Source organism: Hippopotamus amphibius, chromosome 7 (assembly GCF_030028045.1).
Source record: "Hippopotamus amphibius kiboko isolate mHipAmp2 chromosome 7, mHipAmp2.hap2, whole genome shotgun sequence".
Lineage (NCBI taxonomy): Eukaryota > Metazoa > Chordata > Mammalia > Artiodactyla > Hippopotamidae > Hippopotamus > Hippopotamus amphibius.
This window is the reverse complement of record NC_080192.1, coordinates 52629297-52655253: the sequence shown is the minus strand read 5'-3', so window position 1 is coordinate 52655253 and position 25957 is coordinate 52629297. Positions and strand designations below refer to the sequence as shown.

General features: G+C 37.0%; 1 protein-coding gene across 3 annotated transcripts; it reads left to right on the top strand.

Moving 5' to 3' along the window:
* The first annotated feature begins 2182 nt into the window (after positions 1 to 2182).
* On the top strand, positions 2183 to 24812 carry RXYLT1 (ribitol xylosyltransferase 1). 3 transcript variants are annotated; one of them, XM_057743409.1, is made up of 6 exons: positions 2183 to 2483; positions 3408 to 3551; positions 6422 to 6524; positions 15014 to 15328; positions 17570 to 17740; positions 24385 to 24812. In XM_057743409.1, the coding sequence occupies exons 1-6, from the start codon at positions 2315 to 2317 to the stop codon at positions 24800 to 24802; spliced, it is 1320 nt and encodes a 439-aa protein (XP_057599392.1). In that variant the 5' UTR covers positions 2183 to 2314; the 3' UTR covers positions 24803 to 24812. The 3 variants fall into 3 exon arrangements, with proteins under 3 accessions (XP_057599392.1, XP_057599393.1, XP_057599395.1); XM_057743410.1 differs by lacking the exon at positions 2183 to 2483 and adding an exon at positions 2490 to 2642; XM_057743412.1 differs by lacking the exon at positions 2183 to 2483 and adding an exon at positions 2509 to 2617.
* Positions 24813 to 25957: the final 1145 nt, after the last annotated feature.

Here is a 25957-nt window from a genome sequence, read left to right as displayed (position 1 = left end):
GTCTTTTTGAACTGTGGCTTTTTCTGGTTATATACAAACATATATTAAGCATTTATAATCTTTAAGGTGATACACTACAGATTAGGACTGAAGACAATGTACTCTAGGCTGCCCTAGTCTCATCTAATCCTAATAAACATTTCACCGTTTGCCTAAATTACTGAATTTCTTTTAAAACTTACAGGACAGAAAAGACAGTAAGGCAAATCATCTTCCTCTAAACAATGGCTCTCCATCTCATCTTTTCCTTATATATTAGTAGTATCACCATCCTTCCAGTTTGAAAGCTATGGAGGTTTGATTCCTCCCTTTTGCTCAGAGAGGATACTTCCTCAGTACTACCTTAGCTGATTCTAAACAGGGACAACTTAAATTTCACAATCATTATGAGAGTTTATTTCTATTTTAAAATGTTCTGTTTTTTTTTTTTAAAGATCACTCTAAAGACTCTTAACAACAACAACAATAAAAGCCAAATCTGAAATATTTTATGTCAGCAAAGGAGCTAAGTGGAAGCAAAAGAAGAAATTTCTTTAAAAAATAAAAAACATGAAGTAGGCATTATTGTTAATCCCACTTTACAGAAAGCTGAAGAAATAAGATGTCAAGCAACTTCACTTAAGGTTTTATAGCTAATATACAGTAAAGCTACAAGCAGACTAAAAAGGATAGCCATAGGGAAGTCAAAAAAAAAAAAAAGACATCTTTGTAGGAGAAAAGACTGAAAATAAGAATCTGTAGGCAAAGGAACTTTCACCCCTTAAAAAGTAATCATTGTCTGGTTTTGAATAAGAAAATATCTAGATATATATAATTATTCCATCTATTGTGCTCAAAAAACTTTGGGAACTTCTTAGGAACTGCCTTCAGAAACCGTACTACTTTGTTTTAATATCCTCAACTGTGACACTGTTTCATCCTTTGATAATGGATTTAATTTGGAGGAACAACCACACATTACTCAGAGTCAAATTGGAAAATGGATAATTTAAGATGTATGATTAAACTCAAGCTGTTCATTATTGGGATCTGATATTTTTAAACAAAACAAACAAACAAACAAAAGTAGGATGAGATGAGGGGCCAGGACACAGTTCCTACAATGGCAAGAACACAGAACTGAGAATAGACACAGGATTTCTAGTCCCAGCTCAGCCACTAACAAAGTATGCGATCTGGGCCATCACCTCATCTCTCTGAACCTATATTTCCTTCCAGTTTTAAAACTCTCCTTATCAGATAATCTAGATGTCACTTTAAAAGACACAGAACTGACTCCAAAGAGAATTAAATTTAGGAATGGTAAGCTTTTATCAACGGAAGGGCTGGAAACTTTATCCAGAAATGTTAAGACTCTGCATTGGGGTTGAGTTGAATCTGTCAGGACACAACAACTTAAAGCTCTAACAGCCTACTCCACACTTGTGTCCTACAAGCTTTCCAGCTGCCGAGACTGCCAGACAAGTTGAACAGCAATACCAGCTACAACTGACCAAAAAAAAAAAAAAAAGCCCAACTTCGCAAGGCTTGACATAGAAAATTCGTAGACAACATTCAATTTTACAGCCTCTATTTGACAAAAGACTGCATGCCTATGTACATTCAAGTCACATCATAGTAATTACACTTAATTTTTTTCATGTTTTTATTGTGGTAAGGTGTATGTATTGTTTGCCATTCTAACCATTGCTAGATTCACCGTTGATGGGAATTACATTCACAATGCTGTGCCACTACCACTACTTAAAATGTTTAATGGACATTTACATTCATTCGTCTGTCAATGCAGCAGGCTGGGCTGGAGATCACATGTTGAACAAAAATTGCCATGCGGCCTTCATGGACCAAGGTGCTGTTTTGGTTTTTTTTCTTTGCGGTCAGATAATACTGAAGTCTTCCTGTGCATAGGAAGGTGAGCAAGGTTGAAAGGGGCCGTGGATACACTGCAAAGGTGAGGGAGCAGATCGGGGTAAGGCGCGGCCTTCCAACGCCCAGTTCCAAGGTCCGCGTCAAGGAGGATCTCCGCGCTCCCCGAGGGGGCGGGGCCTATGTCAGGGCAGGGCGGAGCAGCCGCAGAGAGGCTTGGGCGAGGCCGAGGGCGGGGCCTGGGCTAGGCTCGGGAGGGGGGCGGGACGGACTGGGGGGCGGGGCCTCGCCGGGGCGGGGCGTGGGAGCGGCGGGCGGGCCCGTTTCTGGTGACTCCCTAAGGCAGGGCCTGAGCCTGCACCCGGCGCCGCTAAGGCCGCGGCACTGAGGGGCGGCTTCGCCTCCGGCCGACCTCAGTGGTGGTGACCTGAGAGGAATCCTGAGTGGGATGCGGCTGACGCGGAAGCGTCTCTGCTCGATTCTCATCGCCCTGTACTGCCTCTTCTCCCTTTACGCCGCCTACCACGTCTTCTTCGGGCGCCGTCGCCGGACGCCAGACTCTCCTTTGCGGGGCCTCAGGAAGGGGGCTGTCCCGGCGCGGGAGAGGCGCGGCCGCGGTAGGACGCCGGGCCTCGGCCTCCCTCCTCGGCTGCACGCAGGCACTCGGCGCTACCGGGCGGTGGGCGCCGGGCTGGCCGAGCCGCGCGGCCGCCGATCCCGCTCTCGGTCCGGGGTTGCCCCGGGCACCGGGGTGCGCTTCTCCCCTCCAGCTCTCGGTAGCTAGCCCAGGCCTCAGGGTGGGGGGTAGGACTGCCTCGGCCCTCGCGCGGATCTCACACGCCGTCCCCAGTCCCCACTCCCCACCCCGTGGCTGACAGGTGCTCACGCCTTTAAAACGCACCTTAAATATCCAAGATATTGTTGCAAAGTGCCAGAGATGCGCTGGAATGCCGCTGGTTTAAAGACGTCTATTCCCGTATTGAAACAAAGAGTCTTCTCTAATCCTGCCGTGATTTCAGAAGGCCAGAGCGCTTTATCTCCGAGTTTTGATCCCCTCTTGTATTTTGACCTGTGTCGGGATTGGAGTCAGGCTTATTTCTCCCTTCTTTCAAGATCTTGCACAATAGTATATGAAACTGTTGTGCACTTTTCACGTTGATGTCAAGTTTTTATGTATAGATTGTGTTACATATATACAGTGTATAAAGAATTGGCAAAAGTTAAACTTGTAACTTAATACATATTACTGTACCTACTTATTTTAGAAGGCTTTGTTTGGGGGAGAGAATTTCCTGCCTCGTGTTAACATTTTATTATTTTATATCACGTTCTTTCGGGGTAACGGGTCAAAATTAAGTGCTGATTTCCTTTTTTTAATTTTTATTGTGTGTTTAACCAGTTCAAACTCTGTTGCTTGATCTTTTTGAAAAATTGAAGTTAGGGTGCAGTTAAAACTCCCTTATGTCTAATTTAAATGGCTTGAATTTATCTACAACCGCAGCTCTACCTTGATAACACTTGTTACTCATTTTATAACATAGAACAATCTACTTTGAGAAGTGAAGAATGGAATCCTTGGGAAGAAGATGAAAAAAATGAGCAACAACACAGACTTCAGATATTAAATAAGTCCACAAAAGATAAAAAAGACTTCCATGTGCAAATCTGGGGCAAAGCTGCCATTGGTAAGTTAATGTTTAAAGCTAAGACACGTAAAAAGCATTGTAAAAAAACACTTTATTAATACATTTATAGTTTATTTCATCATTTGTTAAGACATCATGATGCATTTTTTCACTTTTTCTCAATATTCCATTTCTCTTTTCTGTTAGACAACATCTGTGTAAATGCACACACACAAACACACATATGCACACGTATATTCTATTGTTGGTGTTTAGTAGAGCACAGCCTTATTTGTAGATACAAAGAGTGGGTTGTGTATGCATCATTATATTGAAATGCCTGTGTCAACTGAATTTTCATGGAATTATGTGTTTATTGGACACAATGCACAAGTATAAGATGTGGCCTCTGCCCTTAATGGCCAAACAAGTTTGGGAAACATTGAACTGAAATAAGTTAAACAAGGTTCTTTATTGCAGGGCTTTGTCAGAGCCTTAAATATGCCAGTGTTCATTGTGAATGTCTGAGAAGGGGATCTAGTATGTAGTTGATTAAACTTGCTTGCGCACAAAAGCATTTTTGCTTTAAGTATCATGAGAGTCTTGCTGGTTACAGGAACCACTGCGCAAGCAGGGAAGCCCCAGATTTGCATTTTTCAACAAGAGTTCCTCCACAGGTCTTTCCTGGGTAATCCCATCTTTGTTTCTAGCTTCTGCTGAGATGGCTAAAGAGATCCATAAATTAACACCTAATATTTTAAAGAAACCCTCTTTGTGATTGAGTTTTCTGACCAGGCCTTAGCAAAAGGATGTCAGTTACATCCTTAGCCTTCTCTCCTGAGCATGCTTTCTTGACAGTGACTCTCCTAATTTTTCACCTCTTTTGCCATCTGAATAGGCTAAGAATTTCTGAAATCATCAAGTCGTGGTTTCTTTTTGCTTAACAGTTTTTTCCTCAGTCTCTCTTTTCAACTCATATTTTACTGCAATCAGCAAGATGAAACCTGGCCACAACTTTAACACTTTACTTAGAAATCTCTTCAGCTAACTGTCCAAGTTTATCATTTACAAGTTCTGCTTTGCACATAACTGCAGGACACAATTCAGCTAAACTTCCTGCTGCTGTATAACAAAGACCCAGTTTTCTCCAGTCTCTAATAACATGTTCCTCATTTCCTTCTGAGCCCTCACCAACAGCAATTTTAATGTACATATTTCTACCAGCAATCAGTTTATGATGATTTTGGTATTGTCTAAGATGATACAGGTTTTTTTCTACTGTTCTCCTAACTTTCTTCTGAGTTCTCACTAGCTAAGTCACTAATATCCATATTTCTACCTACAGTCTGTTCAAGGTAATCTAATCTAGGTGTTTTTTAAACATGGTTCCAAAATTCTTCCAGGCTTTGCCCATTACTCAGTTCCAAAGGCACTTCCAGATTTTTAAGTGTTTGTTACAGCAGCACCCCATTTCCAGGTACCATAATCTATTGCTACATAATCTGTAGTTTTCTTTAGCTGCCATAACCAATTACCAAAAATTTAGTGGCTTAAAACAACACATTTTTTAATTGATTTATAATTGACATATAACATTATATAAATATGTTTCAGGTGTACTACATAATGATTTGATATATGTATGTATTGTGAAGAATCAATACAGTAAGTCTAGTGAACATCCCTCACCTCACATACTTACACTTTTTTTTCTTGTGATGAGACCTTTTAAGATCTACTTTCTTAGCAACTCTCAAATATGCGATACAGCATTATTAACTATGATCACCATAAATTTATTATCTTACATTTCTGAAGGCAGAAATCTAAAATGTGTCTGCAGGGTGATATTCCTTTTGGAGGCTCTAGAGGAGCATCTGTTTCCTTGCCTTTTATAGTTTCTAGTGACTGCCTGCATTCCTTAACTCATGGCCCCACCTCACTCTGACTTCTGCTTCCTCCTCATATCTCTTTCCCTCAATTTGACTCTCCTGCCTCCCTCTCCTGAGCACCCTTGTAATTACATAGGACCCACCCAGGTAATCCAGCATAATCTCTCCACCTCAGCATCCTTACCTTAATCACATTTAGAAAGTCTCTTTTGCTTTCTAAAGTTAACCTCACAGGTGCTAGAGATTTCATCTTTGGACATCTTGGGTTGAGGGAAAGCATTACTCAGCCTACCATATTTGGAAAGCTTTATCTGATTAGCCAAGTCTTTAAACATGGATTCTGTGTGTGTCTTTTAGTAGCAGGGTATAATGAGAATGGAACAAAACACATCTCTCGTGTAATGTAACTCTTTAGTTACATTTACATCATCAGGCTCCTTGATTACCTCATCGTTTTTAGATTACCTTGTTGTGTGACACTGCTCTCCTCTACTCTCAGAGCTTTCATTCAGGTGAAATCATGATAAAACATAGGGGCCAGCCTAAGGAGAAAAGATGCAGTGGCATTTGTCTGCAGAGGGCATCATGTGTGTTCAAGTGGGGAGGAGGTAATACCTCCTTGACATACTGAATGTATATATGTACATACATGAGCTCCTTTGGTTCTGTTTGGCACAAGGTGGTGAATCCACCCCCAGTTTGTGATAATATAGATGCAATCTAATCATATAGTAACTTACACTGTAATATAACACATTTCAGGATAAGATAGATAGTAAAGGTCCAGTGATAATTAGGGGTTTCTCAAACTTAGAGTAAGAAAGTTTTTTGTCCCTTAATATAACCCACATTTTACACTGACAACCTCTGAGTTTAGTCTCTTGTACATTAGCTGTGATATTGATGATTTTGAGCCCAAAGAGGAATAGAATCTGGTTTCCTAATCAAATGATATGAAACAGCAGAACATAAACTCATCTCACACACTAGAGTAAAGCAGAAGGTAAATGCTTTCATTTTTTGTTTTTTACTCACCAGGTTTGTATCTCTGGGAGCATATTTTTGAAGGTTTACTTGAACCCACTGATGTGACTGCTCAGCGGAGAGAAGGAAATTCAGTTGTTGGAAGAACACATTACAGGTATTAATTGTGCAACATTAACCTTTGATATGTTGCTGTACAATTTTTTATCTAAATACTAGAAGAAAAATCAGGGGAAAATATATCAATGTTTATAGAAAATATTTTCACTTCAACTTATGAAGAGTAGAGAAATAAATCTCTTGTATATATGTTTGTGGTTAATGCTTACCTTAAACATTTTCTTATAAAATTGGATGTTACAAAATACTGCTTTTTTTGGAATCATATGTCTGTTTCATTTTAATCAAAACATTTCTGACTATATGGAAAAACTCATGCTCTAAATTTTGTAACATTTGTTTGTTGATAAACATGTAACATTCTATACCTTAGGGGAATAATATGTAAACTTAAAGTATTTTTATTTTTCTCTTTCGTGTGATAGATTCACATATTTTTATATATTCACATGGCAGCAAAGCTACTGCTATTAGTTTTGAAATTTTTATCTATTAAAACGTTTCATATATGAATTCTGTCATGATTTGGTAGTATAGATTACCTTTTTACTACAATATTCAGAAATCTTTTTTAGATTCAATAAAACCAGTGTATTATTAAGACTTTTTTGCATTCTTATTTTTATAAAACTTTTTATCTGTGATTGCATATTTTCTGAAGACTTTTAAATAGAATTAAGGTCATTTTATTAAGAAAAATTGTGACAATGAAAGAATGCTATTTTCTATTAGATTTTTCTTATTGAAAGAAAAACCAAAAATAATTATTTTAAAATGCTTATTTTATTTAACAATTATATTATTAAAGGAAAAAAATGTGAACCAAAGATTATGGTTTCCCTTAGGATTCCATTTATTTCTCACAGAAATCAAGAGGAAGAGCTATAATTAATATCAGTTTTATTTGAATTTTCACTGCTCTTTTAATTCTTTATTTACTGTATACACACTTGGAAAGCAATTTCATTGCATGTATCTTTTCAAAGTAATCATACTTGAGAAGTAAACAGGCTTTTAAATCATCATTGGTAATGATTATTTTTCCTTTTATCTCCAGGCTTCTATTGATCTAATCCTATCGAAGTGTTTATACATAATCCTAAACTTACAATAGTTGAATTTGGGTGTTTGAAAGTAAATGTGTATTATGCACATACATCTAACATTTTGCTGTTTTAAAAAGCAACGTGTTATGAGCATTAGTCTCATAGATCTACCTACAATATATATTAGAATTTTCAAAAGAATTATTTAAAATTCATAGAGAAGTTAACATACAGTGTCACTACAGCAAAGGTTTTGAGCAAACAGCATTAACTCCCAAAAGAAAAACTACCTTCCTGTTTCCTTCTGAGATTTTTACCTGAGATTTTATATTATGATTAAATAACATGCTATTTCCTTTTAGGATTTAAAAGAACTGTATATTCAAGGAAGTTCACTATTGTAGCAGATTTTTTTAAACAGCTTATTAAGTTTTAGGCTCATGGAAAGTAGCATATATAATTTATCCAAAATTAATAAACTTTTTTTTGAAATTGCAAGTTTTGAATTGAATCAGGCTACCTGAGTGCTAACTTAAATGTTTCAACACATTCGTTTTTATTTGACCAGAAGTGAATTGGCAGTAATGGCTCATTTGAAGATATTGAAAGAGTTTCTAAATACTATCAAAATCCTTTAAATAAGTATAAGTACATTCTATTTAAATAAACCTTTAAGTTTACAAAGAGCTTATATCATTTCATTTTAATTTCACAACTGTTCTGAGGCAGAAAATAGAAAAGATATCGTCAGTGCTCCAAGGTCAATCAGGCTCCTGAATGTTGATCCTTATCAATTCATAGGCTCAAATAATGTAATCCAGAATATCGAGTAAATAATTCAGGATGGAAATAGAACTGTCAGTCAGTCCACATGCTTGTATTGGCTTGACCAGCACATTCTTTCCATATAGGCAGGCTCTAAGTGATACCTGAACATTTTAGAGTTGTTTGATTAAATATGAAATCAAAACGTGGGATATGGCTGTAGATAGCACTTCCAAATCTGTGTGTTTCAGAAGGGAAGGAATGAAATGACTCCATGTTCACCACTGAGTCTATGCTCAGGATGTGAATAGATGATGCACGTTGGGCAAACTGAACTTGTGAGTCAGCATGGTGAAGTCCAGGCACCTCTGGAGTGTGTAGCAGTGTGACTGAGTTATTAAGGGCACAGACTCTGGAGCCAGAATATCTCAGTTCCAGTTCCAGCTTTACCTCTTATTCGTGTCTGACTTTGGCAAGTTTCTTAACCTCTCAGTGCCTGGATTCCCTTGAGTTTAAAATAAGGTAAATAATAGTTTCCATTTCACAGGCTTGTTTTGAAGATTAAGCGCATTAATAGATATACAGTGCTTAGACCAGTATCTGGCACATGGTAATCACTGTAGAAGTCTCATTACTAGTTTTATTATTTTTATTGTTACTTAAATAGGTACTACAACATCTCCCTACCTTTGCAGTTCTCCTTTTTCTGTGTTTCCCTTACTGTCTATTATTGCTCTATCACATACCTCCCAACAAAGACCTTTTTGTTAAATGATTTATGTTAACGCGTTCAGTTAGGTTATAAGCTAGCATGGGACCCATTCTGTCTCTTTGCCTGTCTCTACTCATATCCGTCATAAGTATTTATAGTTTAATTTCATAGGGCAACTTTTTTTTAAGCTTTATATTGGAATATAATTGCTTTACACTGTTGTGCCAGTTTTTGCTGTACAACAAAGTGAATCAGCTGTATTTATACATATATCCCCATATCCCCTCCCTCCCTCGATTGCTTCCCACCTTCCCTATCCAAGCCCCCTAAGTCATCACCCATCATCAAGTTGATCTCCGTGTGTTATACAGCAGCTTCCCACTAGCTATCTATTTTACATTTGGTAGTGTATATATGTCAATGCTGTTCTCTCGCTTCGTCCTGGCTTTCCCTTTGCCCCCACCCCCCCGCCCCACGTGCTCAAGTCCGTTCTCTACATCTGCATCTTTATTCTGCATAGGGCAACTTTATGTTTAATTTCTTAGCAGGAATCTTCTGCTCACCGTGGCCTTTGCTTATCCCCGAAAGACTGCCTTCAGAATTCTGTAATGTCCATGTGCAGGCATTATCATAAGATATAAATAGTAAATAAGATATAAATAACAAATGTCTACCCATTTGCTAAAACAAAAGTTAGATGCTAAATTACTTAAATTGTTGTTATCTAAATTCAATTGTGATATTTTCAGTGAGCATCTGCTCCTTATGAAAAAGTTGAACTTGCCTCTGAAGATCACGATAGAATAAAATATGTCTGATTTCTGTTTTTAGAATTTCCAGATATTACTATTATAAAAAGTTAGTGAGCTCGCTACTCATTACAGTGAGTGAAAGCTTTTATAGATAATATTAATAGCTACACTACTTGTAAGTCATATACTGGACCATAGATCAATACAGATCTCAAATAAAATTTTCACTGGTAAACAAAAACAATATAGTTAATTTTTCAAAATGCCCATTCTCCCACTCCTTCCACGCTAGTATGAGGGTAGGAGTTTTCCATCATAAACACTGAATTCGGAAGGAGTCATGGCAGTGACGCTGGCCACAAAAGTAGGGTGAATTGCAGCAGCTATTCAAAAGTGAGGGCCATTCATGAGTTCAGTATACCTATTTTTTAAAACTGAATTTTCTAAAACTATTTATTAACCAAAAATGATGTAGAATTCAGTGGCTGAGAGCTGTGTGGATGGTTTAGCTTGTGCGCCTATGGTTTATCAAGGCATTTGCCAGACTCTTAGCTGGCAAATTATTAATCTTATCTATAACTCACTTAATATAATAACATATAGTATTTGTTCAGTAACACTTACTGAATTTTAAAAAAATGAAACAATAATTATATTGGATTCTAAAAAATATATTTTGGCCACAGTCAGCTTAGAACTTAAATGCTTTCTTTGGACTTTGTAAGTATTGAAAGTACTTACTGAGAAGAAAGTTTTTAACTTAACCTAGCAGGAAAAGAATAAATATTGAAAATTAGAAGTTCTGACTTAAATATATGCTAAGAAATCTAGAAGAACAAGTCAGTGTTTTAAAATTCTGTGTATGAGCTCCTAAAATATGTTCATTTTTTAATTATTGATATTTGCAACAGATGCATGATTAATAACTTTAGGAAACTAAAATGCATCTTTCATCATGCATAAATATACTATAATGTCTCATACATATGCCCTACTTTATGTAATAAATGGATAGCTGGAAATTTATTATTAAATTGAATTTTTGTAACTTGATTCATATTTTGAATGCAGTAGGAGAACTTAAATAAATTGGTAGAGCAAATAACTCCCTTAAAGAGAATTACAGCTTACTCATTCAACATATACTGAGTGCCTGCTAGTTAGTTCATACTAGGCTCTGAGGATTTCAAAGTGAATAAAATACTTTTCCCTAGCCTCAGGGAGGCTAGTGGCTGAGATAAACACTAGTGGCTGAGATAAACACATAAATAATTTTCATACCTTATATAAAGCATAATGGTAAAGATGTACATACTCCTTAGTTGGTAGGGAAATATAGAGGGAAGGCCAGTAACTCAATATGAGTAGAGTTGGGGGTATGAGGCCTATCCAGAAAGGCTTCCTAGAGGAGGTAATAGCTGAGCCGAGTCTTAAAAGATAAGTAGGATTTAGCAAGGCAGAGAGAGGAGCGATTATATTCCTAACAGAGGCAATATCAGGGCCTAAGAATTGATAAACAGCTCGGTTTGTGCACAGAATTGCAAACCATTTGGAATCCTTAGAGCATGAAGATGGGGTAGGGTAGCTTATATTGGGAGTGTGGGGCAAGGGCCAGATCATGGTGAGCCTTGTGTGTGCCACATTAAAGCTCTTGGACTTATTCTTGTTCAGTGAAAAGCAACTGAAGATGTTTAAGCTAGATAGTGGTATTGTTGTGTATGTTTTTTGTGTAGATGTCTCTAGTAGCTATGTGAAAAAAGATTTGAAGGAGACAACTGAATGCAGGCAGCCCAGGACATTGCGTTAGAAAACTGTAACTATCCAGCAGAGATATAAATAAGGGATGAAATTGAGAAGTGGTGTTCCGGCAGAGCCAGGAATTTGAGAAATTTGGGGACAAAACTATCAGAATTTAAGGATTATTAGATGAGAGCAAGAATCGAATGTGACAGTTCCCTGGTTTCTAGCTTGCATGACTAGATAGCTAGTATGCGTTCAAGATAGAAAATACCGAAGAATAAAAGCAGGTATTTCCACTCTTCTTGTAGCCCACTACACAACACCTGCCTAACCCCCTCTTTCTCAGCAGACAACCCTGCCTCTATTCCCTCAAGAATATCCATAATTATCTCCCTTAACTAGCTAGCTTCTCTAACATTTACCTACCTGATCTCTATGTGATCCCTCACCTAACCTTCTCTCTTTCCTCAGCTCTCAAACAGTGAGGTGAGTTCCCTCACCTATGATCAATATTAACTCCCTCCACCTGTGCATCCCTTCTGCATATTCCAAGGCCTTGCTCCATCAGTTACTTCCTTGCTCTCCTTTGTCTTCAACCTTTCATTCATTATTGATTTCTTACCTTCTCATCTATACTTTTAGAAGAGTTGTCTACACTTACTGTCCCCACTCGCTTCTTTTTTTAATTTATTTTACTCAAGTATAGTTGATTTACAATGTTGTGTTAATTTCTGCTGTACAACAGAGTGATTCATTTATACATATACATACATTCTTTTTCATGTTATTTTTCATTATGGTTTATCACAGGATGTCAGACACAGTTCTCTGTGCTATACAGTAGAGCCTTGTTATCCATTCGATATATAATAGTTGCTGGAAATGGCATTATTTCATTCTTTTTTATGGCTGAGTAGTATTCCATTGTGTATATTTACCACATCTTCTTTATCCATCTGTCAGTGGACATTTAGGTTGTTTCCATGTCTTGGCTATTGGGGGTGCATGTATCTTTTTGAATTATACTTTTATTTGGATGTATGCCCAGGAATGGGATTGCTGGTTCATATGACAACTCTATTTTTAGTTTTTTGAGGAACCTCCAAACTGTTTTCCATAGTGGCTGCACCAGTTTTCATTTCCACCAACAGTATAGGAAGGTTCCCTTTTCTCCACACCCTCACCAGCATTTGTTATTTGTAGGCTTATTAGTGATAGCCATTCTGACTGGTGTGAGGTGGTACCTCATTGTAATTTTGATTTGCATTTCTCTGCACTTTCTTCTTACTGTCCCCTTACTTCTCATTCACTTCTCAACTCACTGCAGTTTGACTAACACACCTCGCAACACACACACACAACTGTCTGAATCTTACGGGATTTTTGTTTTGCCCCTAAAGTTTCTTTACCTAAATCTGTGCTTCCCAAACTGCGTACTAAGGCATCCTGGGGCACCACAAAATACTTTTAATATTTGTAGGAATCACAATTATACTTCACATCTGTCAAACACCATGCAAACTACTAGTTTGAGGCAGTTCACAGTTTCAGCATTAGATCACCCTACATCCATTCAGAGATGTCATACATTTGTGGAGCTAGGTTGCCCATGGTTGCTATGATCAAATGCAAGTACTGTGCAGAAATCAAAGTGGAACAGGCAGTGACCATGGCAGTGTCCTCTCTGATTCCAAGGTTTGAGGAGTTGTATAGTGCTCAACAGGTGCACACATCCCATTATTAAGTATGTGTGGTTAGTTAAGAATGAAATAGGAATATTATTTTTTCCTTCGGTGTATGTGTATTATTTTTTAAGTGGCTTCTAAGCTCTTAGGACATAAATACTAAGTTATTTGGATCTAACAACTTAAAAAACTGAACCACTACTCCTTTCTTTTGGCTTGGTAGATATTGTGAAAAAATTACTAAAACACTGAAAGTCTTGGGGACGAAGAAAATTTGGGAACCTCTGACCTATCTATACCTTAGCTCCAGAGAATTGACCCCAGGGCTTTCACTATTACTTGAACATACCCTTGTGGTCTAGAAAACCAGTTAGAGCATAATAGCTGACATGCCTGCTTGCTGCAATGTGAGAGCATTCTAAAAAAGGGAGCTGTGGAGATTCCAAGACGGGTCAAATGTGCCCTGATTGAATCATGCTTTTGTTAACTTGTGTGGATCAATAAAATTAGAAGTATTCCTCCCTATAATTTTAAACGAAAGAAAAAGTGTTCATGTACTACCAATAATAAATGTTTTAAACCTATTGTAACTATCATCATCATCTTTAAAGTGCTTTCTAGCTCTTCAGATTCTACAGGTTCTCTTAAATTACTAAATGATCACTGAATCATTTGGCATCTTCCTGTCTAAGATAAACTCAAAATGCAGTTCTGATCCTTGTACCTTATTATCACTGTAGAATAATGTCATAGAATTCATACGGTCGGTACATAGAACACAAAATATATATTTATATTTTGTGTTTTAACTAATATCTACTAACTCGAGTACTTGTTAACCATGGTGTCGTGGGAATGACTCAAGCTCTGAAGTTAGATCTTGAGTCAGAACTTGATGCTGCTCTCACAGGTTGTGCAACTTAAGCCTGATTTCCCAACTGCAAAACGGGGGACTGATGTCCTCTGCAGAGTTGTGGAGGTTAAAGGATAACCTGTGCAGAGTGCCTTTGTATCATGTATATGAAAGGCATTTAATAAATGTTAGTTTTTATCCCCAACAATAATAAGCAATAAAAGCAGGATTTTAGCATATTTGTAGTAAATATTAAAAGATTCTAACAGGTTATAAAGAAATGGTTGAGCAGGTTGCAAAGAATCTAGGACCATTGTAACTAATTTTACGATAGGTTAAATGGTATTTTTTGTATTTAATACATATTTGTTTAAAATATTTCAATGGTATTGGTTGTTTGAAGCAGCACATAATATGCAAATGTGAGTTATGAAATGTGTCTATTCCTTTTATGATATTTTTAAAATACCTTAAAGAATAGAGAGTAATACAATAGATTCCCATTTACCCACCACCTAGAACTAACAAATTCTGGCTGTCATATTTGCTTAAGATATTTAACTTTCCTTATAAAAGATTAAATATTTCCAATAAAGGCAATAAATGCTCTTTTTGTATTCTTCCTCAGGCCCTTTCCTCTTCCTTCCTCTTCAGAGGCAACTGCTATCATGAATTTGTTAATGTATCTTCCCATTCAAATTTTTATATTTATACTTTTACTAGATATATAAGCATAAATATTTTTTCCTGTGGGTACTTTCAAATTTGCACCAAAGCTTCCCATTAGTCTACATCTATATCCCATCATCCAAACTTGTCCAAAAAGAAAAAAACTGTGTTATGGAGATTGTTTCTAGAAAGAATACGGATGAAGTCTCATAATATATTTTATATAAAATGATTTAAAACTTCTGGTACCAAATACTTTTGTTATCTTTTTGTTTGTCTCTTGTTTTTGTTTTGTTTTTAACAGCTTCATCACTGGTCCAGCTGTGGTCCCAGGGTACTTCTCTGTTGATGTGAATAATGTGGTACTCGTTCTAAACGGAAGAGAAAAAGCAAAAGTCTTTTATGCCACCCAGTGGTTACTTTATGCACAAAATTTAGTGCAAACTCAAAAACTCCAGCATCTTGCTGTTGTTTTGCTTGGAAATGAACATTGTAATAATGAATGGATAAACCAATTTCTCAAAAGAAATGGAGGCTCTGTGGAACTACTTTTCATAATATATGATAGCCCCTGGATTAATAACATGGATGTTTTTCAATGGCCTTTAGGAGTAGCAACGTAAGTACAAGATATTGTTACATGTTTCTAGACTCTCTAAGACCTAAATTTCTATATCAGGAAGGTTGTGTTTTAAATTTGTAATAAATGTAGTTCTTCTGAGCTCATTGAGGCCATGTACAACCTTTTCTATGGGCAAAAATATGGTTTGGTCTCATGTTTTGGTAATAATAATGATGTTTTTAGAGTATTTTAGACTTTTATGAGGAAAGCAGATGAGTTACATTTTTATATTTTAGAACCCCAAGACATAGGATAAATCCTTACTTTTTTTCTTTTTCTTTCTTTTTTTTTTTTTTTTGGCTGTGGCATGTGGGATCTTAGTTCCCTGACCAGGGATTGAACCCGTGCTCCCTACAATGGAAGCACAGAGTCTTAACTACTGGACCACCAGGGAAGTCCCCTTAAATCCTTACTTTAGATCCAATATTAAATCAAGAGCACACTGATTCTTGGGTTTGGGAGGATTATAATATACTCAAATCTGCCACTAAGACTGGTTGAATTTGCACAAATCCTCTATAAATAGAAAGGTTAATTAAATAACACATAATACACATAAAGTTTTTTTTTTAAATTGGAAACATTTTTAAGTCGTTCTGTTAACAGAGGGCCTTTGAGTAACAGTAAGTTGACTTTAAGTTGCCACTAATACATAAACTTCCTGATGGCAGGGATTTTATGAAATAGCTCACTAACATGATACTGTATTTGAATCAGATATTCGTTATCCATTATTTTACCACTGGTTACAAGATGTGACCTTAGACTGCTAGCCAGTTGGCTACACAAAAATCACCTGGGAAGCACATTAATAAGACATATTCCCTGGCCTTCCGTGACAAAATTCTGACAGCAGGTTTAGGGTAGGGCAGACAAAGAGGTTTGTTAAGTATAGCCAGGTTTAAGATGCTCTGAAAAATCTATCCCTTGAGTAGAGCCTATATTTGTAAAATGCTTTGAAACAGAAGAGTTACTTCTTCACAGTAACACTACATATAACCTATTCATATAGTATAGGATGGAAACTCTTTATAATTCTGGTATTGTTGGACAAAGCCAGTATCTTTCTTATAGATCAGTGGTTCTCAGCCAAGCACAATTTTGCCTTCCACCCCAGGAGACATTTAGCAATATCTGGAGGATTATTTGGTTGTTACAGTGGAGAGAGGAGGTGGTGCTGACATCTGGTGGATAGTGGCCCGGGTGCTGCTAAATATCTCCACAACAAAGAATTATCTGTCCCAAATGTCAGTAATGCTGAGATCAAGAAAAGCTGTTATAGACTGTTACGTTAAGCTTTGCTCTTATGTGAAGATTGTAGTTCAGGCACATAATTTGATGCCTGTTATTCCCAAATGTCCATAAGAATGGGCTAATTGCAACAGGCCTCTCTTGTGTGGGATGTAAGATTTTGTTTTTTTTTTAATCTTCTTGATAAGTGTTTGGAGTTAAAGTTCTTTGCTATAGCAACATGTATTCTGTAATCTTTCCATCATCTGGCTAAAACATTAATTAAATTATGCTTATTATGAGTGTAGAAGATTCTGTATAACTTTAAGGTCTTGAATTCAACCTGTCTTATAACTTCAGGTAAGTAACGGAAGTTGAAGAATATAAAAAATGAAGAACTTTGGGCACGTAATCTCTATAGCAATTTTGTAAAAGATGTCAGTGAGAATTTTTTTTTAAGTCTGTGGATTCAGAAACTTTTCCAAAGTAAGCATGGAAAATTATAATTTTGGGTTTAGAAAATATTTTATTTTATTTTAAATTTATTAATTTATTTATTTGGCTGCATTGGGTCTTCATTGCTGCACACGGGTTTTTCTCTCTAGTTGTGACAAGCAGGGGCTACTCTTCGTTGCGGTGCATGGGCTTCTCATTGCAGTGGCTTCTCTTGTTGCAGAGAATGGGCTCTTGGCAGGCAGGCTCCAGTGGTTGTGGCACATGAGCTCAATAGTTGTGGCTCACGGGCTCTAGAGAACAGGCTCAGTAGTTGTGGTGCACAGACTTAGTTACTCCATGGCACATGGGATCTTCCAGGACCAGGGATCAAACCCGTGTCCCCTGCATTGGCAGGCAGACTCTTAACCACTGTGCCACCAGGGAAGTCCCTAGAAAATCATATTTTAAATCTCCTTTCTCTACATCCTCATGCTACCTAAGATGTTGGATTATGGAAATTTTGTCAATGCTGTTGTCATATATTATTAACTCACATGTACTTAATTTTTATAGATACAGGAATTTTCCTGTGGTGGAGGCAAATTGGTCAATGCTGCATAATGAAAGGCCATACTTGTGTAACTTCGTAGGAACCATTTATGAAAATTCATCCAGACAAGCACTAATGAACATTTTGAAACAAGATGGGAATGATAAGCTTTGTTGGGTTTCAGCAAGAGGACAGTAAGTTCTATGTCTACTTCATTCATCCATTTTGTCTCCACTCTGAGAGGTGTTTTCTGTGACAGCACAGGTTTGCATAGACATTTTTAACTCCATTAATACCAGTCTTTCCCCAGAAGATACGTTAGTAATTAAAGCTGTGAAGAAACTGTGTTGTATACAGTAAAAGTAGGGAGAATCTCCTATAGTCCATCTTGAAGAGGAACACTAGTAACTATCATATGTAAATATCAATTGTTCAGGTTTTCTCAATAATATTTGTTAGTCAGACTTGAACACAGGAGATTATGGATGACAATATGGGTCTTAGGTTCATCTCTGAGATGTTCAGCAAACCAGTTCAGTGTTCCAAGACTGACATGCCATACTCCTCACACCTTCAGAAACCTGACACCACCCTGAGGACAGACCATGTACTGTTTTTCTTTGAATCCTCAGATCTAACATAAGACCTTGCACAAAGTACGCCAGGATAAGTGGGGAATGGATAGATGGATAGATGGATGGATGGATGGATTTAGTAGGGTTAACTTCCATCTTTTACATGATAATCATGAAAGAGGTATTCATGGACTGAAGGAAGAAATTTGGGGATCATTCATTTTATTTTTAAATAAACAAATGGAGTTTCATGTGTAAAGCAGAGTCATCAGAGTAGTAACAGTTAAAAAGATGTCCTTTCAGATCCAGAAATACATTAATTGGAGCAGATACTCTCTTCTAAAAGCCTGACTCTGCTACAACCAAGAATACTCTACCCAGCAAGGCTGTCATTCAGATTTGTTGGAGTGATCAAAATCTTTACAGACAAGCAAAAGCTAAAAGAATACAGCACCACCACACTAGCCTTACAACAAATGTTAAAGGAACTTCTCTAGGTGAAAAAAGAAAAGGCCACAACTAGAAAGAAGAAAATTACAAAATGAAAAGGTAAAGGCAAACATACAGTAAAGGTAGGAAATCACCCACAACAAAGCTAGTAGGGAGTTTAAAAGACAAAGATAGTAAAATCATCTGTACCCACAATAAGCAGTTAAGGAATGCACAAAACAATTGAATGTAAATATGACATCAAAAACAGGAATTGTGATGGGGGAGAGTACAAATGCAGGGTTTTTAAAATGCATTTGAAGATAAGAGATCAGCAACTTAAAATGATAGAAAAGATCAATGAAACTAAAAGCTGGTTCTTTGACCAGATAAACAAAATTGATAAACCTTTAGCCAGGTTCTTCAAGAAAAAAAGGGAGAGCACCCAAATCAATAAAATCAGAAATAAAAAAGGAAAAGTTATAACTGCCACAACAAAACTGCAAAGGATCATAAGAGACTACTATGTACAACTATATGCCACTAAAATGGGCAACCTAGAAGACATGGACAAATTCTTAGAAAGGTACAATCTCCCGGGACTGAACCAGGAAGAAATAGAAAATATGAACAAACCAATTACCAATAATGAAATTGAATCAGTAATTTAAAAACTCCCAACAACTTAAAGTCCAAGACCAGATGGCTTTACAGGTGAATTCTACCAAACATTTAGGGAAGAGTTGACACCTATCCTTCTCAAACTATTCAAAAAGATTACAGAGGAAGGAATATTTCTGAACTCATTCTCTGAGGCCACTATCATCCTGATACCAAAACCAGACAAAGATATCACAAAAAAAGAAAATTACAGGCCAATATCATTGATAAACATAGATGCAAAAATCCTCAACAAAATATTAGCAAACCAAATCCAACAATACATAGAAAGGATCATAGACTGATCAAGTGGGATTTATCCCAGGGATACAAGGATTTTTCAATATCTGCAAATCAATCAATGTGATACACCAGATTAACAGTGAAGAACAAAAACCACATGATCATCTCAATAGATGCAGAAAAAACTTTGGATAAAGTTCAGCATTTATTTATGATTAAAAAAACTCTCCAGAAAGTGGGCATAGAAGAAACATACCTCAGCATAATAAAGACCGTATATGACAAACTCACAGCCAACATAATACTCAATGGTGAAAAGCTGAAAGCATGTCCTCTAAGATCAGGAACAAGACAGGATGCCCACTCACCACTTTTATTCAACATAGTTTTGTAACTCCTAACCACAGCAATCAGAGAAGAAAAACAAAATGAATCCAAATTGGAAAGGAAGAAGTAAAACTGTCACTGTTTGCAGATGATATGACACTATACATAGAAAATTCTAAAGTTACCACCAGAAAAATACTAGAGCTCGTTAGTGAATTCAGTAAAGTTGCAAGATACAAAATTAATATACAGAAATCAGTTGCATTTCTATATGCTAACAATGAACTATCATAATGAGAAATTAAGGAAACAATCTCATATACCATCTCATCAAAAAGAATAAAATACCTAGGAATAAACTTACCTAAGGAGGTAAAGACCTATACTTGGAAAACTGTAAGACCCTGATGAAAGAAATTGAAGATAGCACAAACAGATGGAATGATACACCCTGTTCTTGGATTGAAAGAATTAATATTGTTAAAATGACCATACTACCCAAGGCAATCTACAGATTTGATGCAATCCCTATCAAAATATCAATGGCATTTCTCACAGAATTAGAACAAATCATTTTAAAATTTGTATGGAACAAATAGCCAAAACAGCCATGAGACAGAAGAATGGAGCTGGAGGAATCATGTTCCCTGACTTCAGACTATACTACAAAGCTACAATCATCAGAACAATGTGGTACTGGCACATAAACAGACACATAAATCAATGGAACAGAATAGAGAGCCCAGAAATAAACCCACACACTTATGGTCAATTAAGCTATGACAAAGGAGGCAAGAATATACAATGGAGAAAAGACAGACTCTTCAATAAGTGGTGCTGGGAAAATTGCACAGTTACATGTAAAAGAATGAAATTAGAATGTTCTCTAACACCATATAAAAAAATGGATTAAAGACCTAAATATAAGACCAGATACCATAAAACTCTTAGAAGGAAACATAGGCAGAATACTCTTTGACATAAATCACAGCAATATTTTTTTGGATCTATCTCCTAAAGCAAAGGATACAGAAGCAAAAATAAACAAGTGGGGCCAAATTAAACTTAAATTTGCATAGCAAAGGAAACCATCAACAGAACAAAAAAACAACCTACTGAATGGAAGAAGATGTTTGCAAATGATGTGATTGATAAGGAGTTAATATCCAACATAAACAGCTCATCCAACTCAACATCAAAAAAACAAACAACCCAATTAAAACATGGGCAGAAGACCTGAAGAGACATTTTCCCAAAGAGGAAATGCAGATGGCCAAGATGCTCATCAGTAATCATCAGGGAAATGCAAAGCAAAACCACAATGAGATATCACCTCACACCTGTCAGAATGGCTGTCATCAAAAAGAACGCAAGTAACAGATATTGGTGAGGATGTGGAGAAAAGGGTACTGTTGGTAGGAATGTAAATTGGTGCAGCCACTGTGGAAAACAGTATGGAGATTTCTTTAAAAACTAAAGATAGAACTACCATATGGCCCAGCAGTTCCCTTCCTGGGGAAAAAAAAAAAAAAAAAAAAACACTAATTCAAAAAGATACATGCACCCCAATGTTCATAGCAGCATTATTTACAGTTGCCAAAATACGAAAGCAAACTAAGCATCCATCAATAGATGAATGGAGAAAGAAGATGTGGGGCATATGTGCACAATGGAATACTACTCAGCCATAAAAAATAATGAAATTTTGCCATTTGCAGCAACATGGATGGACTTGGAGGGTGTTACGCTAAGTGAAAAAAGTCAGAGAAAGACAAATACTGTATGATATCACTTATATGTGGAATCTAAAGAATAATACAAATAAATGTATATACAAACAGAAACAGTCACAGATGCAGAGAACAAATCGGTGAGCGGAGAGAAGAGGGAGAGGCAATTTAGGGATTGAGGTGGGGAAAAAGGTTATAATGTGATTATATGAAATTATGCGTGTGAAAACTTTTTTTGAAATTTGTAAAACATTATAGAATATAAGGAATCTTTCATTCAATGTAAAAAAGGGTTAAGAAATTATAAAAAGTCAATCAATCAGGCATAGAAATATGAAAAAAAGAAGCCTGACTCTATTGCTACTATAATCATATTATATCCATTCAGTATTGATAGTGTAATCATATTATATCCATTCAGTCAACAAATATTTATCAAGCAACTATGTGCCAAAAACTATTTTAGCTACGGATATAGCAGTGAACAAAACGGTCAAAAGAGTCCATACCATCTTAGAACTTAAATGCTTATTGGAGGAGACAAATCAATAAAATACATTGTGTGTAAAAAAATGATAAGTACCATGTAAAACAAAATTGAGCAAAGGAGGGGGATGTAGAGAGGACTAGGAATCAGGAGTGGAGCACTTGATGTTTTAGAATAGCCAAGGAAAGTGCTAGTAAGAAGGTTACATTTAAGCAAGGCCTGAAAAAGGCAGAGGGGTGAGCCTTGTGTGTATTTGGGAGAAAGTTGTCCAGACAGAGGGAAGAGCAAATACAAAAGCCTAAGGCAGGAGCATGCTTACCATGTGTGAGGAACAAGGGACAGTGTGCCTGGAATGGAATGAGTGAGAGCAAAATAACAAAGTTTACTATGGGAACAAAGTTATTCTTGAAATTCCTCTCCTACCATTGAGCCAGGTGGAGTAGGTGTCCTCCTTTATTCTCATTGCTGCTTCCAGACCACTCTCCCTTTTCCATCCCTAAAACCTCCAATTTTGAATCTCATACCAGCAGACAAAACTATCCATTACTCTTTCTCTTTGACATCATAGTGGGGAGAGATAAATTGGGAGATTGGGATTGATGTATACACACTACTACATATAAAATAGATAACTAATAAGAACCTACTTACAGCACAGGGAACTCTACTCAGTACTCTGTAATGACCTATATGGGAATAGAATCTTAAAAAAGAGTGAATATATGTGTATGTATAACTGACTCAGTTTGCTGTACAGCAGAAACTAACACAACATTGTAAACTATACTCCAACAAAAATTAATTTTTTTAAAAAAATCCTAAAAAAAAAAAAAACTCATATACTGACCCTTCAGTTTATCCCCTTAATTCTTTGAAGAGTCTGGTTCTTGGCACATTCTCACTCTTTCCGACATTTCTCCAGCCTCATTCTTAGTGATTCCCAAATCCACATAGATGGTCTTTCCATCATGTGGATCTTGCAGTTGCTTTACTTCCTCTCCCCCAGTGATCTGGGTCTCCACTTGACCTCAGCCATTCACTGTCATGGTCATTTCCTAGGCCTTACGATTACACATACTGCATGATCTCAAGTTCCAGCATCTCTCTCTCTCTCTGTAACCATTATTTTCTATCATTCCAGCTCATTCCCTGTAATAATCTGACTTCAACAATTTCGCTGGAACTTACAATCCATTGCTCCTACTACCTTTTCATTGTCCTTCACTCACCTCATCTTTACTTTCTTCTTTACCCCACTTAAATTTCATCATCAGTCATGAACACATATACATTCAGCTCCCTAGTTCCTTAATCTAGCAAACTCTAACTCTGGTTAAATCCAGCTCTCTTACCTGCTCCACACCTTCACCCGTGCAGTCAAACACACTTGGAGAAAGGTGCTGATTGATCTCATTTTAAATAATACGACCTTGACCCTTGAGTGTCCAGCAGTCATCCATTTCCCTTGTCCATATATTCTCCCACTCTCCTACAGGACCGTTTCATACTTTCTTCTCTCTTCCCAACTGCTCTTACCTTATGACCCTAAGGCTTATTTCACTGAGAAAATAGGAACAGTCAGGAGAGAACGTGTAGCTTTCTAACTAGTCTCTCAGCTTCTACCCTTGCCTCATGCAGTCTATTCTCAACACAACAGCCACATTGATTCTGATAAAACAGATGAGATCAGTTGCCCCTCTGATCAAAACTCTGTGTGATGGGGTGATTTGACTTCATTTTCTGTACCTCTCCCCTTCAGTTACCCTGTTTTAGCCACCTGGCTTCCTTGCTGTTCCTTGAACATGCCTGGAACATGCCATCTCATGGCCTTTATGCTTGCTTTATGCTCTGTTCTCCCCCCAGATATCTATGTGGTTTGCTCCCTCACCTCTGGCTCCATGATCAGATGCCTCTGTGGTGAGACACTCCCCGATCACCTATTTACAGTTGCAATACTATCCTACCAGAAACTCCCTCCTCAATTCTCTACTTTATTTTTCCATACAACACTTAATACCTTCTGAATAATTTACTGACTTGACTTGGTTACTATCTGTCTTCACCACTGGAACTGGGATGTAAGCTCCATCAGGGCAGGAATTTGGAGGGTGAGGTAGAGAAAGCACTCACAAAATTTTGGCTGATACAATGTTCATTCAGAAATTGTATAGCCACTGGATTTTTTTAAATGTGTAGCTGTAAACTTCTCAAATTCTTAAATATTTTCAAGAAATATATTTGGGCAAGATTTTATTCATCTCTTCTGCCTGCCATCTCTATAATGTGTTTACCATTCCCTATAACCAACATTAAAATATAAAATATTTTCTTCCACAAAAGATAGGCTTTGTAAAGTGAAAACTACAGTTGTTTTTCTGACTTTCTAGGTGGCAGCCTCAAGAAACAAATGAAAGCCTTAAGAATTATCAAGACGCTCTGCTTCAGAGTGATCTCACATTGTGCCCAGCAGGAGTAAACACAGAGTGTTACAGAATATACGAGGCTTGCTCCTATGGCTCCATTCCCGTGGTAGAAGACGTAATGACGGCTGGCAGCTGTGGAAATTCATCTGTTTACCAGAATGCTCCTCTGCAGTTACTCAAGTCCATGAATGCTCCCTTTATCTTTATTAAGAACTGGAAGGAACTTCCTGCTCTTTTAGAAAAAGAGAAAACTATAATTCTACAAGAAAAGATCCAAAGAAGAAAAAGGTTACTTCACTGGTATCAGTATTTCAAAGGAGAGCTAAAAATGAGATTTACTAATATTTTAGAAAGTTCATTTTTAAAGAACAATAAAGGTTAACTATAATTCATCTTTTTGAACTAAGATCTGATTTTTTTTAAATCATTTCTAATGGGATGTGTGTGTGTGTATTTATAAGAGTTCTTTACGTTACCCCTAGACCCTAGATTATGCCTGTAGTATTGACCAAGTGCAGCCTTATTGGGCTACTCCTGAAAATAAACTTAAAGTTTTACTCAAACTTATTTGTACGAAGTTTAGTGATTCAACATTTATCAACCCTTCTCACTCATTTAAACCCACTCTAGAGAAGCAGCACTGTGTGGCGGAAAGACTGGCTTTGGAGTCAGATGAAACCTGGGTTAAAATCTTACCCCTGCACCTACTCTCTGGGGACCCTGAGCAAGCCACCTCATTGTCCTTTCCATGTAGAATGGAGATAATGGTACCTCATAGGATTGGTTGTAAATATGAAATGAAATAATATATAAAGTACTCAATAATTGTAATCATTTCTAATTCATTTTCCATCCCTTACTAGTTAATAATATGGTTAAATTTAAATACTTTAACACATGACCATTTACATAATTTGGGAGTAATCATATGTCATGTTGGGAATGTATGTGGACAAAACTTTCGGAGTTAGACTTTTAGATTACTCAAGTTTTGTTGGATCACACATGTTGGGGTAGGTGCCTAGATGCAGAATTTGGTTATAATCCATATAAAACATGAACTGGGGCTAGTCCAAGCCAGAAAATTAGTGTCCAGATTCGACAGAAGTTGTCTCTGAAGTATGGAGTTAGACTAGCCAACTCAAAGGAGTGCTTTGTGCAAAGGCTGTCTGATGCCCTCATAGAGCAGTGGCTCTGATTAAGGCTGAGAGAGTGATCTTGTATCTTCAGGTCCTCGGGCTCCTTGAAAGGATGCAGGCAACCTTGGGCTCAAGCAATTGTTTTGCCCAGCTTTTTTATTTTCTCAGGAATTCTATGGCTTAACTACTGTGAAACCAGGGAATTAACATCATCGTTCCTTCCAGGAGCTTTTTGTGTCATTATGTGAATGGCCATAGACATTGAACAAGTGTAAATTACTCACACTTTCTCATACCTGGAGCTCCCACAGGGATGTCCACATCATCAGAAGGTCTTATAGCCTTAATATAAAGGACCTTATCTTTGCATCATATTGGAGAATCATCATGGTGCCTGC

Coding starts and splice junctions, on each gene's coding strand:
- RXYLT1 (XM_057743409.1), top strand. CDS start 2,315: ATGCGGCTGACGCGGAAGCGTCTCTGCTCGATTCTCATCGCCCTGTAC. Junction 2,484..3,407: donor GCGGGAGAGGCGCGGCCGCG/GTAGGACGCCGG, acceptor TTTATAACATAG/AACAATCTACTTTGAGAAGT. Junction 6,525..15,013: donor GTTGGAAGAACACATTACAG/GTATTAATTGTG, acceptor TGTTTTTAACAG/CTTCATCACTGGTCCAGCTG.